General features: G+C 40.4%; 2 protein-coding genes across 2 annotated transcripts; both read right to left on the bottom strand.

The window, feature by feature from the left end:
- Nucleotides 1–3,174: 3,174 nt before the first annotated feature.
- LOC121495672 (olfactory receptor 13C7-like) lies at nt 3,175–4,134 on the bottom strand. Its single transcript, XM_041763500.1, has one exon. It carries the CDS (start codon nt 4,132–4,134, stop codon nt 3,175–3,177), a length of 960 nt encoding a protein of 319 aa, XP_041619434.1.
- A 7,911-nt stretch (nt 4,135–12,045) lies between these two features.
- On the bottom strand, nt 12,046–13,005 carry LOC121495671 (olfactory receptor 13C7). The gene has a single exon (XM_041763499.1). The coding sequence runs from the start codon at nt 13,003–13,005 to the stop codon at nt 12,046–12,048; it is 960 nt and encodes a 319-aa protein (XP_041619433.1).
- Between the last annotated feature and the right edge of the window lie 6,870 nt (nt 13,006–19,875).

The raw sequence follows: 19,875 nt of genomic DNA, 5'->3' as shown, positions 1-19,875 counted from the left end.
GTAGGCATGCTGCTTGCTGATGTTTTGATAGTTTATTGCATGTCAAGGATGACTTCCTCTATTTAAGTCTGCTACTTTAAAAAAGTCAGAAATGGAGGTAATTATCAAGTGACATCTCAATATTTGTTATCGAGATCACTTTTTCTTTTTCTTTTTTTTTTTTTAAGATTTTTATTTACTCATGAGAGACAGAGAGAGAGAGAGAGAATGAGAGAGGCAGAGACACAGGCAGAGGGAGAAGCAGGCTCCATGCAGGGAGCCTGATGCGGGACTCGATCCCGGGACTCCAGGATCATGCCCTGGGCCGAAGGCAGGCGCTAAACCACTGAGCCACCCAGGGAACCTCCACTGTTTCTTTTTGAATCTATTACTAAAATGATTGCAATAGATCTCCTAATCTTTCCTAAAGTTAGAAAATTTTAAGCCCTTTAAGAAACTGGGTAATGTGTATCATGGATTTAATACACAATTATTTAAATCTTCTCAAGTTCAGTAATGACTTTTTCATTTGATAATTGTTTTTTAAATAAATAAATAAATATATATATATTTATTTATTTATTTGAGAGAGCAAGTGAATAGAGGGGCAGAGGAAAGAGAATCTTAAGCAGACTCCCTGCTGAGTGTAGAGCTCCATTCAGAGCTAGATCTCACTATCTCAAGTTCACAACCTGAGCCAAAACCAAGAGTGGAATGTTTAACTGACTGGACCACCCAGGCACACCTGGTCAACTCTCTTTGTTCATTTACCATCATTTAATTCTTACCAAAACTCTTCATCCTACACTAGTCTACTGGTATTTTCTCTCAAAATTTCAACCTGCATACTACGACTTTTGTTATTTCAGTATCAGTGCAATGAATTATACTCATAAGATTCCCCTTCCCACCACATTTTTCATGAGACCTATGGGTTGTAACTGTACTTCTCTTTCTTAATTTCTCAGCTTAATAAAGTCATCTAGATGTAACTGGAGTCACAGCATTGCTTCTTTTAAAAAGTTTTTATTTATTTATTTATTCCTAAGAGACACATAGAGAGAGGCAGAGACATAGGCAGAGGGAGAAGCAGGCTCCCTGTGGCATCATGACCTGAGTCGAAGGCAGACACTCAAGCACTGAGTCACCCAGGCATCCCACAGCATTGCTTTGTTGTTACTGTTTATCTCGATACATTCCTAATCGTTCCTTTATATATTTGTTTTTGCATGTCTGGTATCAAGCATTCGTTAGACTTTATTGATCTTAAGCATTTGATCATTCTCCACTGTGTCTTACATACCATATCTGTGGCATTCCTTCTATTATTTATTTGTAACTGTTTGTTATGTGAAATTTATAAATAAAATTTCTTTTTGAGAAAGAGATTATAGGGATATGTGCTGTCTGTGCACGTGCCAACAATGTCTTTTTAACTCTCATATTTGTGTAATGGTCAGAGCGTGCAGAATTGAACACTCACAGTCCTTTTCCCTCAGAACTCTGTTCCACTGACATTTCATTTAGGTGCCAGAGCAGGAGGCCAATGGCAGCCAGATTCTTGTTCCTTTTTGGGAAATATGCTTTTCTTCTGTGGAAAAGTCTATAAAATTATTTTGGCATATGTGAGAATCACAACTTATCCTTGGATCGACTGTACATACGTATGTCTTTTGCTACCATTCTTACATGGCAACCAGTGAACTTTTTATGAATAAAATATGCAAAATTTCTATTCAGCAAAATGTTTTTCTCCTCCTTAATTATTTTTTGCTCTTCATCTGTTCTGTTTTTTTCTCATGAATAAAATTAGAGTTCCCCAGGTCTACCTTTTATGTCTCTGATGTGTTCTCAAATAACCGAATTTTCTCCCTCTCTCTCTTTTTTTTTTCTCCTTTTAAGTCCAGGAGGTAAACTTTAGTTCTTTTTAATTAAAAAGTTCATTTTAAGCATTGTTGTATCTACTTTAAAGACTTCTGTTGAATTTTATTTGATCACCAATTGGATTTTTCCCATAAGACAAGTTTTTACCTCCTAGTCACCTTTTCTCCTAGCTTCTCTTCAGTAGACTGCTTCTGTTTTCTTGATTCAATAACCTCCTGATTTCCACAGAGAATACCACTGAGACTTTTCTTCACTGTCTCACCATTTTCCTGCAATAACTCTTTTCCAGCAAAAGCTGTTTGTTTTGATGGTACTTTATTTCCTCCCTACTTGGTTAATAGTTCATGTCAGCTCTCAGAGGCTTTCTACTCTGCTCATTCTTTTAGCTGGACTTCTAGATTGCTATCTATTGGGAGCTGACTTGGAATTCCTCACCAGACATGGTAGCAATTGTTAGATGTCTGCTGGTGAACATCGCCTTCTTCTCCCTCTGACTGCCCTGTACGGTTGGGCATTCTTAGCTTGAAAAGCACCTGATGGTCACCACTTGGCTGCACGTTTGGTCAAGCCACATCAGGTCAAGATAATTCATCTGATTCTCCTAAATACATCTCCATTTCCATATCACTCTGCTGACCTATGGGAGACCACTGATCTCTAGGGACAGAAGCCAGGAAAAGGGGGGAAAAAAGGCCTGGACCTTTGACCCTTGCATCAGTTTTGCCACAAGCTACTAACCTCTCTGTTCCAAAGGTGTGAATGATTTTCTGATGGGGACCATGATTAAGGACAGGAGAAGAGGTTAATAATGGAGGCATAGGAAGGGAACAATTCAAGCGGCAGTTTTAGGAATTAATATGAAAATAAGGAGAAAGAAACAATGAGGATAAAGATAAAAATATTACTGTTATTTAATACGTTGTAGGACATGTTAAAGGTACCATGAGTGCAGGGCCCATCCAAATATGTTCAAAGAAAAAGGCCAAGGAGCAATGGAATTACAGATCTATACAATAGAGTTTTTGTAAGTTAAAAATAAAACTTGAAGAGTCATTTTTCCTGGCGATCAATTAGTTCAGTATGCATCCCAGAGATAGACAGCTATGAGGCTTGACCAATGGTATATACTTTTGTAGAAGTGCCTATAGAACAGGAGAGCTTTGTCCCATCAAATGCTTCCTATTCACATAAAACTCTCTGTGTAATCAGAGTGCCCATGTACCTTAGATGAAACTGGACCTTTAGCATATTTTCTGAGCCCCTCAGGTGAGAGAAACTAGGGAATAGAGATCTATCAGGAGCCCTCCACCATCACTGGATAAAGTGTTTGTGAAGTACCAGATTCCTCACAGCAGCCTTCACGTCCTTGTTCCTCAGGCTGTAGATGATGGGGTTGAGCATGGGGGTCACTACCCCATAGAAGAGGGAGGTGAGCTTGTCTGAAACATCCTGCTTGTCTGCCCCATGGGGATCCTTGGATTTTGGCTTCCCATACATGAAGAGGATTGTTCCATAGAAGACGACCACTACAGTGAGGTGGGCAGAGCAGGTGGAGAAGGCCTTTTTCCTCCCCTCAGCTGAGGGGATCCTCAGGATGGTAGCAATGATGAACACATAAGAGACAGAAATAAATAGAACTGGAATGCCAAGGAAGATCACATTAGCCACTGCCATACTGATCACATTGATGGAAATATCAGCACAGGCCAACTTTAGGACTGCCAGGATCTCACAGGTGAAGTGGTTGATGATGTTGTCCCCACAGAAAGGCAGTCGCATCGCTAAGGATGTTTGCACCGTGGCAGTCATGCTTCCAGCTGCCCAGGAGCTGGCAGCCATGGGCACATAGGCAGCCTTGCTCATGACCACAGGGTACCTAAGCGGGTTACAGATGGCCACATAGCGATCAAATGCCATCATGCCCAGTAGCACACACTCTGTGGCTCCCATGGCAAAGGAGAGAAACATCTGCACAGCACAGGCTGAGAAGGGTATGGTTTTGCTGGGGGTCAGGAAGCTGTCAAGAATAAGGGGGACTGAGGAGGTTGTGTAGCAGATGTCCAGGAAGGAGAGGTTCCCCAGGAAGAAGTACATGGGTGTGTGCAGGCGGGAGTCAAGGATGGTCACCAGGATGAGTACCCCGTTGCCCAGCAGGATCACCAGGTACATCAAGAGGATGAGCACAAAGAACATTTTCTCTAGCTTCGGGTGGGCTGAGAGGCCCAGGAGGATGAACCCCATCACAGGAGAAGTCCAATTGAACCTGTCCATGATATATCTTCCCTGTCACCTACAGGAACTCAGAAAGCCAACTTCCTGATCTCTGATACCTAAAGTGGGCAGAAAGCCACTGAGGAAACTTGCCTTGCTGAGCAGCTGAAGAACAGCCCTGGAAGTCTGGGAGACTCTTTACATTGTTCTAAGTAAATGCAGAGAAATTGGTTAAAATCTACTTTGTGATATTTGGCTCCCATAGAGGTGTTTGAAATTTCACAAAATTGGATTTAATTTTCCTAATTTCATTTCAGATTAACATCACACATTTACCTTGGCTTATACCATGTGTGGCTGATTCATTTTAATCAATTTTGTGAGGATTATTACACTCTATTTGTATGAATTTTTATTCTTTTGGGGCATAAGACTAGGAGAGATAACTGATCTTTATTCTTAATTCCTATCATTCCCCTCTCCAAATAATTTTGGTTACTACTTCTCTTCTCTTTTATAGTTCTCTCTCACAGTCCCCAGGCCTTTGGGATATTCATTCATTCATTCATTCATTCTTCACTCACATTCCAAACTACTTGCAGCACTTACCAAAAGAACTGGCTTTCACCAATCACTCAAGGTATGGGAATTATCAAGTCTCTTTTCCTTTCTGGGCCTTTGTTTCCTCAATACTCACTTTGGAATGGATTATATTTAGAGATATTCTATCCAGGAACTAAATGATCTCAATGAATTTCTCCTTCTTGGAATTTCTATCCTACCAGTAAGGTAACTTTCTCTCTTTCCTTCCAGTTGACCCCATGCCATGGAGTCACAAGGAATGAAGCTAGGAATTGGGCTAGGCCCACAGAGTTTACACATCCTTTTACAAGCTCTCTCTTACCTTTTCTGTAAATAGGGCAGTGAAGAAAACCACTTATCTGAGGTCCGGGAATAGTTCAGAGGCTGAAATTAGCCAATCTTCTTATCTGAAAGTAGCAGCCAGAGGAGTTAGCCCCTAAAATGGATGAGAGCTAAGTTTACTGGTGTTTGTTCAGTGTTTGGGTAAAATCCACAAAGGACCATGCATTGTCTATATGAGCCAGTTAAATTCCACTCTGCTATTGGGATTATTCTAGTCCCTGAAGTGATTTGAAGTTTTGAAAGTGAAGTGACAAAGTTTAGAAACTTTATCCATCTGGGATTATGTCCCTAAGATCCAATTATTTTGAAGTCCCTCCAGAAATACGTTCTTCCCTCTCCCTCCCCTTTATACCCATCCTGTTGAGCTTTTAGAAAACGTTAGAGAAGAAGGGTCATTCTGTTCCTGTCAGAATTAACATACACCCCCAGTCAATGAGAACTCTCATTAGAGTCCACAATAGGTCTAGGAGAGTGTGAAACCCACTGCACAGGACAGATCCTTATAGCTCAGTATCGCTGGCATTTTCAAATTCAGAATGTTGGGATTGGAAAGAAGCAATTGACCTTGAAAGTTCCTTCTTGTCTGTGCCCCAACATATAGATTCTGAGCTCTTACCATAGGCCAGGCCTTTATAGGGCATTCTAGCTCTTGCCATGAGAGTTTCGCAGGTGTAGCAGCTGTGGGCTTGAAAAAGGCCAGTTGATTGCAGAAGTGATGTCCTGTTGCTTGAAGTCTTTCTTATGCTATTGTGTTTTATCCATTGTTTTATCCTTTCCAGAGAATAAATTTTTAGGGGGATAGCTGAGGGACAGTTAGCCAATGTCATGGGTTGAGTGAAGGCTGTGGGACTGTTTCTTATACATTTTCTGCCTAATCCTCCTTCTTTCAGCAGCACCCATTCACCCCTGGACCTAGATGGACCTGGCATGGGCTGCTTGGTGCTGCAGATCTGGTTGTAGCACAGCACTGTCTCTGTCTCTGGCTCAGGATTTGGTTCTGCCAGATTTGTCGTGGAAATGACCACTAGTCCATCCACTACCCAGACTTCAAAATGTTATCACTCTGATGTCCCCCTTCTTCTTACTTTTGTGGTTTGTCATTTTAAAAAAATGAACCAAACCAAACCAAACAAACAAAAAAACCTTAACTGTAGTTTTTGTGTGTTTCAGGAGGGAGCAAAACTAGTTGCATGTGTTCAGTCCTGTTCTGTGCAGTTTCTACCATCCTCTATTATTTTCTTATTTATGTTAGTCATTATTTCTTGTCTATTTCCATCCATTTAAATGCAAGTTTCATAGAGGCAGGGACTTTTTCTACATTTTTTATAAATGTATCCTAAGTATAAAAACTGGGCCTGGGGGCAGCCCCGGTGGCTCAGCGGTTTAGTGCCGCCTTCAGTCCAGGATGTGATCCTGGAGACCTGGGATGGAGTCCCATGCTTCTCCCTCTGCCTCTCTCTCTGTGTGTGTCTCTCATGAATAAATAAATAAAATCTTTATTAAAAAAAAAACTGGGCCTGGTTTACAGTAGTCACTCAATGAAGAGTTGCTAAATGAATTAACAAATGAATTTGTAATCTACCCTTGTTTTCTTTTTTGCTCCATGGTAGCTCTTCTTTTTATATTCTTACTTTTATCCCACCTTTTAAAAATTTTATTTTATAAACATTTTATAATATATATATAGCATACTGGTACCATAGAACATTTATGCATTTTATAAATAAATAACCAGACATTCTAAACTGTGAGGAAGCATGGTTTTAAAACTTAGGGGACCATTGACCCTGGATACCTAGCTTCTGGCTATGGCTCCACCCTTTCAGTTATGTAACAAATTCTCTTTTCTAAGTGGCTCTTAAATACTGGCAACATCTATCTTGAGCAGGACAGGCTTGTAAAATTCAGGACTTTTGGCCCTATTCAAAGAGGATCTGCCATCTTACTTGTCTGTACCATGTACCTTTCTTTGTTAGAGGCCATCCATGGCCAACAGAGGTGACTGCTCCTGTTTTGGAAAGTCACCTCTGAGGCTTTGAGATGCTTTTAGGGTCCACTTTGGAGTATCTCTCTCTTTCTGCCTTGAGTTTCTTCTGTAACTCTTCCACTGCCTGTCACCCCTCAGTACTCCACTCATGGTCTTCTGTGGAAAGCTCAGGAAAAAGTGGGAGGGACCACACTATTGCCTTAGCTGTTAAGATTGGCTCCAATACTTCTAGACATGCAGGAATCACATCACCATCTCAGTGACAACTTGACTCACTTCTGCTCTTTACAGGGACTGTGTCCACATTAGCTCTTGACATCTTATTTTGTTGGTGTAACTTTGTTGCTGGGTGGACTGGGGATACCTCAGGCTCTGAGGCCTTGACACAGCCCATTCAAAAGATATTGCTGGGGGCTCTTGATCTCATCACTTGAAAGAATTCAAGCACAGACACAACACAGCAGATGAGCAGTACAAATAGGAGAGTTTATTAAGTCTCATTATTCACTTTCTAGATGTGAGAGATTGAGCTCCAGGGAGTGCTGCACCCACTAGGGTTTGGATTTCTACCTTTAATCAACAGTTTTTAACAAAGGGGTGGAATATTCATTACTCCAAGGATGGAAATTTCTTCAAAGCAGGTAATCTCTTTCAGGAATGTGGTTTATGTGCCTTTTCTTCCTTACTTGGTCAGGTGTTTTCTGTCATGACACACTTAGAGAGATTTGGTCAACCATCTTGGGCCTGGCTGGTTTAATCTGGTTTCCTGTGGTTTTATTTTGGAATGCTGCCAGGGCAGGTCTCTGACTTTTCTTTTGCTTGCTTCCTGGCATCCTGTTAGAACCTAACTAACTGCCTCTAACAACATTAAGCCCTTTCCATACTTTCCTGGAACGAGAATGTACATGGGAGGAGATAACCTTAATCAATGAGGTTAAATAAAAATTCTATAGAAATTCTAGGTATGAATTTTACATACATATAAATTTTTTATATTTACACATATTTCTTCTTTCCACTGAAAGGCCTAGAAACTATGATAAACTCAATAGCATCCTTGACACCCAGATTGTGGTTTCTAAATACCATTTCCCACTAAAGAAAATAAGAATTCCTTAAAGAAAATGATTATTTTGGGAAGAAATTGTGAATGTTGAGATACCAGAAAGCAAGGAAGCCATCAAAGATGCTAGGGTCATGTCAGAAGACCTCAGGAGCCATTAGCTCATAACTGCACTAAAACAAAAACCTCTCAAGTACCTAGACCTAATCATCAATTTATAGGAAATACAGGGACAGACACTACAGAATTTTAATCAGCATATTGTAGTAATGTAATTTTGTAACAGATTAGAGATACATATTTGTTCATTCAGATGATCAAGATATATTTCTCATATACATTTGGTCTTTGTCAAAGATTCCTGATTCACAGCAACCAAAATCCTTGGAATTTCCTGAATAAGAGCAATGGGAGCACCTTTATTATAATGTTTGGTCTTTAGTCCTCAGTTTTGAGAAACACTTCCGGGCCATTAAAGTAAAACGGTATCTTATTATTCGTTTTAGGCCCCAGTCAACAACACCTGGGTTTACGTTAATAAGGTGACTTTTGGAAAGCAAATAAGAATGGAGGCTGGTTGCCAGGTGAACCAACCTTGAACAGGGTGCTAGAACTTTTAGTCCCACCACCTCCATCTTCACCCTCCCCAGTTTCCAGAGCTGGGAAAGAAACTGGAGGTTGAAACAACCACTAATAGCCAATGATTTAATCAATTATGCCTATGTACTGAATCTTCAAAAAAACCCAAAAGGTTGGGGTTCAGAGAACCTCCAGGTTGGTGAACAGTGAACATGGGGGAGAGTGGAGAGGGCATGGAAGCTATGTATCCTTTCCCATACCTTGCCCTATGCATCTCTTCCATCGGGCTATACTTGAATAACATCCTTTTATAATAAACTAGTGGTCTAGGAAGTAAAACATTTCTCTGAGTTCTGGGAGCTGCTCTAGCAAATTAAAAGGAAATTAAGGAGGGGAGGAAAATGGAGGGGAATGGTAGAGGAGAGAGGGAACTAGAGAGTAAAATACACTAATCATAATGTATAGTTGTATTTGGATTTTGGCTCAGATAAGAAATTGAAATAATTGCAACATTTATAAGACATTTTGGGGGAAATATAAAATGTTCAATAATTGATGATATCAAGAAATTAGCATGAGTTTGACAATGGTAATTTATTTATATTTTACAAGAGTATCAATCATTTTTAGAGGTAAATACAGAAATATTTAAGGATTATATGCTATGACTATCCAGGATTTGTTTCAAAATAATTCAGGAGAGGGAGAAATAATCCTTGGAGGTATAAATGAACAATATTGGTCATGAATTGTTGGATCTGGGACATGTATACCTAAGGTTTCATTTTATTATCTTTTCTATTAGATTTAAATTTTTCCATAAAATGAAAGAGAAAGAAATTCTCCATGTCTTAGGTCATGTATTGTATGCTTCTCTGAGCATTTGATTTGTCATTTCTCTGCAGACCAGCTTTCTCTTTCTTGCAAGGCACGTGGTCACATTAGTCCTGCATTTATGTGGTCTCTCAGCCCAAGAGCCCTATGCCAACTAACAAGAGTTTCTATATCCACATTCATATTCCTTGGAGAGAAAATATGATAAGCTCTGGACCAAAAGTCAATAGTCCAATCATCTGTCCCCAGGGGAAGGGGCATGACTGTCCTTACAACAGATGCTAAGGAGGAACATCTAGCATGGATCAGAACTTTCTAGTTAGTTTGCCAGAAGGTCCAGATATGCCAAGCTTAGAGATACTCTGAGGTCATTAAGCAGGACATGTTGTGACCTTAGCCCCCAGGTGAATTGCCTTCACCACGAGTAGACCCGTCTACCTATCCCAGGGTGCTATACAAAACCCATTATTTTCTATGTGGTTCATGGCAAAAAAAAAAAAAATGAGAATGGGAAATACTAAACTAAGGAGATGGGCAGGGTGGGGGTGGTAGGCAGATTTCAGAGAAGTTAACTACAGAATAAAACAAACTTCAAGGTAAATTGATAAGTAGAGGCAGTGGCATCTAACCAATGTCTGGTTTCAAAGCTTCTGATGCTAACATAACTATTCTGTATGATTTTTGTGAGGATTGCCAGTGTCCATGGATGCTAAAAAGAGAATATATGCATTACGTGAATGATGGAGTTTGCGTGATGTTACAGTTTGAGTGCCAGGAAGCAGACTCTGGTATAAAGATTAGGGTGCCTAAAGTTTATGAGGGAGTGATGTTGGGATCAACACTGGTGGAAGGGAGGATGAGAAAGCAGGATTGGGCAGAGGGAGGAGTTGGCCCATGATATAGTCTCAACAAAGGCTTCGGTCAACCCCATAAGGAACTTTGGCAGTAGGATTGCCCTTTGGAAGTATCCTGAGTGGGGGAAAGATGTTTATATCTTTTCATGATGAGTCAATCATTGGATATGTATATGCCCCCCTGAGGAAGGGGACACGACCTTGAGTGAGCTAGCTCTCTTCACCTACAAGCACTCTTTAGCTAATTCCTGAAGGAAAGTGACAGCTGAAGGCTCTCTGACAACAGCACTTTCAGCAGCTGAAGGAGTCCTGTAGAAAGATCTGGGTGGAAGCTAGTTATGGTTCCCTAAGTCAGAACTAGTAAAATGAAGTATGTTGAAAAGGAATTTTGCTCTGCAAGTAGGTTTCATTTTTAAGTCAGTTCTCGACTTAGAAAGGTTGGAACTGATTCCGGGTGGAATCATCCAGATGTCATCCTCTGTGTAGTGAGCCAGAAGGACGTAGATGGGTTCTGTGCTCAACAGGGAAAAGCAAATTCATACCACAGTGGGACAGATAATACTGGGTTTGAAATGGTGAGACAGGAACAGCCAGAGAAACTGTTTAAGGGCCCACACAGGCAGTGAGCAGCAACTGTGTTTCTGCCCAATGTGGAAAGGAGAGTGTTGTGGGGCCACAGGTGGTAGCCAGCCATGTCTCAGGTAGGAGAAGCCCAGGACACCCAAGCAAGGCAAGCCGGGGGCATTTGTTTTCATCAGGAAATTTTAATTCTCAGGAAAAAAAAATAGACATCCAGTTACCTCAAAGAAAAAGAGACATTTAGAGTTCATTCCCTCATAGTGTCTTTGTCCCTTTTTGTGTGTCCAGTGACTGAAATCCTCACACATTCCACCTCTGGGCCCCTTCTCATGTGTTCAATAAACTGGCTCTGCTTTTCAGTTTTATCATTCCACTTCTTCTCAATCAGCCACCTTGCTCCATCTTTTCTTCCCCCATAGGTCTATCCTCTAACTCTCCAGACTATAGGGCCAGGCTATATACTTAAATATATAAGACTTACTGAGTGCAGGAAAATGAAGCTTAAAACTGGATACCAGCTATGAGTGCTTCCAGGCTAAGTTCTTCCACATGCATTTGTAAGATCTGGCTTACTTGCCCTCAAAGGAAATACTCTACATGGAATCTACATGATCCCAACTCCTCTGAGTCTCAGGGGAAGGAAAGTGTCAACTTCATTCTCATCTCCAGTATCAGCTCTGCTGCTAAGAAAAACAACATTGAAAGATATACCATTTCATCTCCAGTGCAGACAATTTTTTATACTATTATATCATGAAGTTTGCCCCACACTGTCTTCCATGTCTCCTTTGCAGAGAAGGATCTTGTATCTTTATGTAACTCAAAGGAGTACTAAGGAGTTTTTCCCAAAACAATGAAGCAACCGCTCGCAAGGATAAATTCAGATGTACCTGGAAGGGAACCAGAAAATCACTACTTGTTCTTTTCAGCAGCAACCATTTCATCCCCTCAAATCCCACCCTGTCAGGTTTTAGGTTTCATAGTTTTTAGAACTTGGGTCCCATAATAGCCAAAGCTCTCCATTTTGTATGTAATTTTATTTTCTGGTAATCATTCTTCACATATCTCTTCTTTGGGGGACACATTATTCTAAGATTCATTGGCACAAGAGCCAAAAGCGCAGATCCTCAGGGATATGTGTCCTCCAGACATCACTGGGTAAAGCATTTTTGAGCCACCAGCTTCCTCACAGCAGCCTTCACGTCCTTGTTCCTCAGGCTGTAGATGATGGGGTTGAGCATGGGGGTCACCACCCCATAGAAGAGGGAGGTGAGCTTGTCTGAAACATCCTGCTTGTCTGCCCCCAGGGGGTCCTTGGATTTGGGCTTCCCATACATGAAGAGAATAGTCCCATAGAAGATGACCACGACTGCAAGGTGGGCAGAGCAGGTGGAGAAGGCCTTTTTTCTTCCCTCAGCTGAGGGTATCCTTAGGATGGTGGTGAGGATGAAGATATAGGAGACAAAGATGAACAGAACTGGGACCCCCAGGAAAATCACATTTGTCACCCCCATACTGATCACATTGATGGAGATGTCAGCACAGGCTAACTTTAGAATAGCCAGGATCTCACAGGTAAAGTGGTTAATGATATTGTTCCCACAGAAGGGAAGTTTCATTGCAAGGGATGTTTGAACCATAGAGGCAGCACTTCCAGCTGCCCAGGAGCTGGCAGCCATGGGCACATAGGCAGCCTTGCTCATGACCACAGGGTACCTAAGCGGGTTACAGATGGCCACATAGCGATCAAATGCCATCATGCCCAGTAGCACACACTCTGTGGCTCCCATGGCAAAGGAGAGAAACATCTGCACAGCACAGGCTGAGAAGGGTATGGTTTTGCTGGGGGTCAGGAAGCTGTCAAGAATGAGGGGAACTGAAGAGGTTGTGTAGCAGATGTCCAGGAAGGAGAGGTTCCCCAGGAAGAAGTACATGGGTGTGTGCAGGTGGGAGACAGACACAGTCACCAGGATGAGGACCCCGTTGCCCAGCAGGATCACCAGGTACATCAAGAGGATGAGCACAAAGAACATTTTCTCCAGCTTCGGGTGGGCTGAGAGGCCCAGGAGAATAAACTCTGTCACAGAGACAGTCTGGTTGGAACTTTCCATAGTATGTCTTCTCTTTCAATAGAGGAAAATGCTCTGAGATCCAAACTCAGTATTCTTTGCCTTGCTTAGATCCAGGTCATCTGGTCTGGAGTTCAGTTAGGCTGAGTGATTAGAAAATTGTCTTGAAAGCCCACAGTCTCTCTTTTTTTTTTTTTCCAGGAAAAAGAAGCAATAAAGTCAGAAATTACTTTGGGGCCCTAGGGCATTAAATTTACAGTGTTTAAATGGTGATTCTGATAATTTAATGCATTTGATCAGAGATAAGACATATAACATTCATTATTATGGTTCTATGTCCATATGGCAATTCATCTCATTCAACTTCAATCAGAAAAATGGCTTTAAGTTTGCTTCATGTTCTCCAACTTTGTGCCAGTTAGTAATGAAATGCTTAATTGTGAATGCACACTTTCTTCTCTCAGAAGATCAGTCTCATAGAAAACATACTCCTGTTGTTCCCAAGATCTCCTTTCTCAAGGGCCCCACCAGCTCCAGAGCTTTCCATCCATCCATCCATCCATCCATCCATCCATCCATCCATCCATTAGTGTTTGAACATCCTTCCACTAAAATATTTGTTGATCACCCAATATGTGGGTATGACAGTTCTTATGAGAAACAGGGGTTCCGCTTAGCCCAGACTTAAGTGAGCTCACAACTTAGCAGGAAAGGGAAGCAGAAGGATTCAGGAGAGGCTAGAGTATCTGAAAGGGCATCTGGAGTATTGATGAAAATAGAATCATGGAAGGCTCCTTTGGTGATATAGAATCTATCTAGGCTTTCAAGGATAAAAAGTGACTGGGCCTCCAGAGATGGAAAGGCAAGTTGTTTGTGTTTGGTGGGAAGAGGTCTCCAAAGTAAATTCATGTTCTGGAAATGCCTGTATGTCCCAAATAGTTTGAATCTGATGTTCCACGTAGATAGAGGCCTGGCTCTAAAAATGTACAATGGATCACAGCTTCTGGAAATCTAGTTCTTAGATAACTAAAACAGTGCTTTTTTTCTTATTCTATTGGGTCACCCTTCCTCTGGGTGAGCATCCTTACAGAAATCAATGGACATTAATGGTCCTTGAGCCTTTGACTCGGCTGCTAGAGTCTGTTTTTACCCAGACAAATATTCTGTCACTGATATGCTTCCCAAGTAATCTAGTCCAACCATCTCTTCCACTCTAGGTTGTTTTCTGTACCCCACTAATGCATAGTTTTCAGTTTCAGCTTGATATCTTCTAAAAATGAAGAGCTCACTCCATTCCCAAACAGCATACTACATTATTTGCAGAGCTCTAGAATATTAGAAAATTTTTCTTCATTTTGAAACAAGCAGACAACTTTCTAAGAATTCATTATTCATATGATGGTAGTCAGCTTCCTTCTGGAACTGCATTGAATCTGTGGAAAGTCATCAGGTCAGAGATTTGGGCTGTATTCTTCTTAACCTTCTACCCTACTATGTAGACTAGTATTTCCTTCCCTCTCTGACATCCTCAGGTTGCCCTATTCTGTATTGGGATCATAAGAGATTAAGGATGTTCAAACTATTTGGGAAAGAGAATTAATTTTTTAGGAAAGAGAACTTTCATTTTCTTAAAAGAAAGAGCAGAGCTGCTCTTGTTGAGGTTGGGAAGGAGGGCTTGGAAAGTCTGGGCTACTCAGCCAGTGAGGATCTTTGGGGCTTTGCAGGCAATTGAAGTGGCCCCCTCTGGAGCTTAACTCTGGGACAACTCCAGCCATTTCCATGGCTACTCCGTGATCCAAGCTCCCTGGAGTTCTACAAGAAGGGGCTCTGAAACCATGGGCCCATCCCATTTCTGAAGGTTATCTCTAAAATTAGATGAGTCCATTAAATGAGACTGAAAAGTTTCATAAGCTTCTTGCCATCTAGGTTTTTCTAATCCAGGAAGAAGGGGTTTGTGTTGACCTCAGTCTTTATGATACCATTAAAATTGCTTCATCTCTTCCCTTTTCAAGCCTCAACCCCTTTGATAAATCAAGTCAGAAGCTAGAAATGTTACTGTGCTAAAAAAAAAAAATGAGGATTACTCTGATAAGACCTTTCACTTACCTTTATCGGGAACCTACTGAGAAAGGGTCCCTACCGCTTGGGAATAATGCATAAGCCAGAAATACCAATATTAGTTTGAAAGGGTGAGGCTGAAATGTCCACCTCTGATTTGAAGAAGGGATGAAAAACCAGTTCTTCCCATCTGCCTTGATTCTGTATTTTAGGCAAAATCTCCAAAGGAACAACCAGTACATGCATGCAGAAGGCAATTTGAAGTCAGTGCAGTAATTGGGACTGTTGTGTTCCCTGAAGTGATTAAAAGTTTGGAAATGGAATCATACAAAGTAAAAAACTTTTTATACTTCTGGGACAATGTCCCCAGGATCTAATCATGCTGAAAGCACTCTAAGAAGACTTCTTTTTCTCTTGCCTTCGTTCCTGCTGGAACTTTCCCCTCTTAGGCCACTGAAGGACATTAAAGGAAGGAAGCATTTCCATGTTCTGCTTGAATTTCTACAAACTTCAAAATGCTTAAAATTCTTGAAAAGAGCAGCTGGAGAGATATGAATTATTTATGAACATCCAACGTTCAGCAGGAGGCAGGCAAAGTGCTTCTAAGCCAAGTGCTGAAGACATGACTGTGGACAGTTGGGCAGAACTTCCACCTAGAATCTTGAGGAGACTTCAAGGAGCAGGAGATTTCTGACCAAGACTTGGACAATGGAGGTAAATTTACACATGAAGAGGGATCCCTGGGTGGCGCAGTGGTTTGGCGCTTGCCTTTGGCCCAGGGCGCGATCCTGGAGACCCGGGATCGAATCCCACATCAGGCTCCCGGTGCATGGAGCCTGCTTCTCCCTCTGCCTATGTCTCTGCCTCTCTCTCTCTCTCTCTCTGTGACTATCATAAATAAATAAAAATTAAAAAAAAAATTTACACATGAAGAGATAGGAAAGAGGTGGGGGTAAAGAAAAACCATCTTGGGCCAGAGCTTGGCAGGTCTTGGGCCTCAGTATTTCTTCCATAGCCTCAACAAGTCATGATGCTGAAAAGCAACATGAAACAGGAACTATAGAACAAAGTCCAGGGAAGACATTCTATGTTGGTGAAATCTGGAATGAGGTTGCAGCCCCTAGGATTCCCTTGGCTGATTCTTGCCTATTGGTATTCATGGCTTTCTATAATTCCCTTCCCTTTAGTGACTTGCTTCTGACCAAAAAGCTACACTGTCTTTCTGAGTTTGATGAAACAAACTGTCACATTGGAGAGGCCTGTGTGGGAAGGAACTGAGGGAAGTCTCTGGCTGACAGGCAGTGTAGAACTGAGGTTCTCAGACCAACTACCCTCAAGTTACATGGTCAATAACCATGCAAATGAGCTTGGAACTAAAGTTCTCTTATCCCCAGTGAAACCTCCAGAAGACATTCCAGCCCCAGTCAACATCTTGTGAAAGACGTTGAAACAGAAGATCCAGCTAATCTGTGCTCAGATTTTTGACCTACAAAAACTATGAAAGAATACATGTATGCATTTCTAAGCTATTAAGTTTTGGAGTGATTTGTTTTTGTAACAATACATAACTGATTCATGGAGTATGGTTATGAACTGTGAGGAAGAAGCTAAGGGAAAGGAAGAAGTGACACATCCAGGAAAAAGTTGTCCAGTGAATGGCATGCTTCTACTTTCCCAAAAGTGTGTCTCATTGCCAGAAGACATTGGTGATCAGAAAGATTTTCCTCTTTCTGGACCAAAGCTTGCTTATCTCCCTGCAGCTCTACCTGGATCTTTGCTTAGCCCTTGGGGGACACACAGGACATGATTGCTTCCTCTTGTGTTATCAGCCTCTCAAAAATAAGAAGACAATAAATCACTGTAGACATGCTCAGTTACCCTGAAGATATGTGAGCCTGAACTAAGTAGAACATACCTTCTACAATAATTTTACAAGTAACAAATAGTAACTCAATAAATATATGAGGAAATCATGACTGAAAGCCATCCTGGGAAACCAGTCCCTTGCATCAGACCACCTGGTAGAAGGAAACTTGGACCTTCAAATGACCTGCTTGTGAGAGAATTTTCACTATTTTTCAGAGCAAAGAAACAGTAACAAATACAATAACAAGCTCCCAATAGAATACACCTATTGTGTTGAGGCTACTAGAAAGTCCATTAGACAAATTGGTACCTTGCCAATAGCAGTCATTATGACAAGTCCTTACATTGAGGCAGGCTGATAGAAAGCTGTTCACTTTTTTTTTTTTGGTAATATTTACTTACAGTGAAATGTATACATCATAAGTGTATCATCCAATGAGTTTTGACAGATATGCACACCCATGTAACCCAAATCCACTCAAGTTAGAGAATGTTTCCAACACTGCAATGAATTTTTTATACCCCTTCCCAGTCTGTCCCCAATACCATCCTGCCCAGAGTAATCTCCATTGTTCTGATATTTTTCACCTTTTTAGAAACATCCTAGTAGAATAATGCAGTAAGTATTATTTTATTTAAGTCTTTATTCATAATGATGTTTCTGAGATTTATCCATGTTGTTAAGTGATTTAGTGGTTTGTCCTTTTTTTTTTTTTTTTTTACTACTGAGTAATATTACATTATATGACCATCCCAGTTTGTTTACCCGTTCTCCTTGTTGAATGGAATCTGGGCTGTTTCCAGTTTGAGCAGTTAAGAATAAAGTCATTATTATCATTCTCATAAAATGGGGTGCCCTGGGTGGCTCAATCAGTTAAGCATCTGACTCCTGAACTCAGATCTCAGGGTTGTGAGTTCGAGTATTGCATTGGGGTCTGTGCTGGGAGTGGAGCAAGTTAAAAACAAATAAACAAACAAAATCCATTCTTATACAAGTCTTTTTTAAAATTTAAATTCAAGTTAGTTAACATATAGCACAGTATTGGTTTCAGGAGTAGAATTTAGAGATTCATTACTTATATATAATACCCAATGCTCATCCCAACAAGTGCCCATCCCCCCCACCCACCTCCCCTTTAGCAACACTCAGTTTGTTCTCTTAACTATAGAGTCTCTTATGGTTTGCCTCTTTCTGTTTTTATCTTATTTTTCCTTCCCTTCTCCTATGTTCAACTATTTTGTTTCTTAAATTGCACATATGAATGAAATCATGTTATTTGTCTTTCTCTGACAGACTTGTTTCACTTAGTATAATGCATTTTAGTTCCATCCATGTTTTTGCAAATGGCAAAACTTCATTCTTTTTTGATGATTGATTAATATTCCATTGTGTGTGAGTGTGTGTGTGTGTGGTATATCTTCTTTAGCCAGTCATCAGTTGATGGACATTTTGGCTCTTCCCCTAGTTTGGCTATTGTTGATAGTGCTGCTATAAACATTGGGGTGCATGTGCCCCTTTGAATCAGCACTTCTGCATCCTTTCATACAAGTCTTTTTGTAGACATATTCTTCAACTTCTCTTAGCTAACTACCTGAGAATGGTATTGCTGGATCATGACATAGACATACATTTAGTTTTATAAGAAAAAGACATATCCTTTGCCAAAGTACACCGTTTTACATTCCTGTCAATAATGTACAAGAGTTCTCATTGCATCACATTCTCATCAGTGATGTTATCAGTCTTTAAAATTTTTGTCTACCTAATTGATTGCAGTGGTCTCATTGTGGTTTTTATTTGCATTTTATGGATAACTAATGATATTGAGCACTTTTTTATGTGCTCACTGGTCTTTCATATATCTTTGACAATTATCTGTTCAAGTATTTTGTTCATTATCATACTTTTTATTGTTTTTTTGAATAATGGTTTGTATGAGTCCTTATATATTTTAAATATAAGTCCTTTGTCAGATATGTGTATTGTGACTATTCTCCCAGTATATGTGGGTTCCATATTCATTTTCTTTTTTTTAAGATTTTTAAAAAATTTATTCATGAGAGACACAGAGAGAGGCAGAGACATAGGCAGAGGGAGAAGCAGGCTCCTCATGGGGAGCCTGATGTGGGACTTGATCCCAGGACCCCAGGATCATGACCTGAGCTGAAGGCAGACACTCAATTGCTGAGCCACTCAGGTGCCCCATATTCATAATAGTGTCTTCTTCTGAGCAGATGTTTTAAACTTTGATGAATTCTATGATTTTTTCTTTTTGGTTATTACTTTCCATTTCCTATCAAAGAAATTTTTGCCTACCCCCCTAGTCACAAAAATATTTTTCAAACTTTTATTATAAAAAGCTTTTATAATTTGAGCTTTTATGTTTAGTTCTATGATCCATAGTAAAATAATTTTTTATTTTTTGCCTAGTTGTTCCATCAATTACTGAAAAAAAGATATGAAAATCTCCCATTCTGACTGTGGACCTGTCTATCCCTTTAATTATGTCCATTTTTTGTTTCATATTATCTTGAGGTTTTGTGAATACTAGGTGAATACATTTATGATCTTTATGTCTTCCTGATTGATACCTTGTCATTATGAACTGTCTCTATTTATCTCTGATAATACCCTTTCCTTCAAGCCAACCTTATCTGATATTATTATAACCCTCCAGCTAACTGTTTAATTGATATATTTTTCCAACCTTTTACTTTCAACTTTTATGTGTCTTTATATTTAAAAATGCTTCTCTTAGACACAATTGAGTTGTCTTGGTTTTTTACCCAGTCTGATAGTCTCTGTATTTACTTCCATTTTTAAATTAGTTTCAGAGGTAGAATTTAGTGATTCATCAGTTGCATATAACACCCAATGTTCATTACATCAAGTGTCCTCCTTAATACCCATCACTCAATTATCCCTCCCCCCACCGACCTCCCCTCCAACAACCTTCAGTTTGTTTCCTAGAGTTCAGCATCTCTTAG

The sequence above is a fragment of the Vulpes lagopus genome, chromosome 7, assembly GCF_018345385.1.
Source record: "Vulpes lagopus strain Blue_001 chromosome 7, ASM1834538v1, whole genome shotgun sequence".
Classification (NCBI taxonomy): domain Eukaryota; kingdom Metazoa; phylum Chordata; class Mammalia; order Carnivora; family Canidae; genus Vulpes; species Vulpes lagopus.
This window is presented reverse-complemented; position numbering and strand designations above follow the sequence as displayed.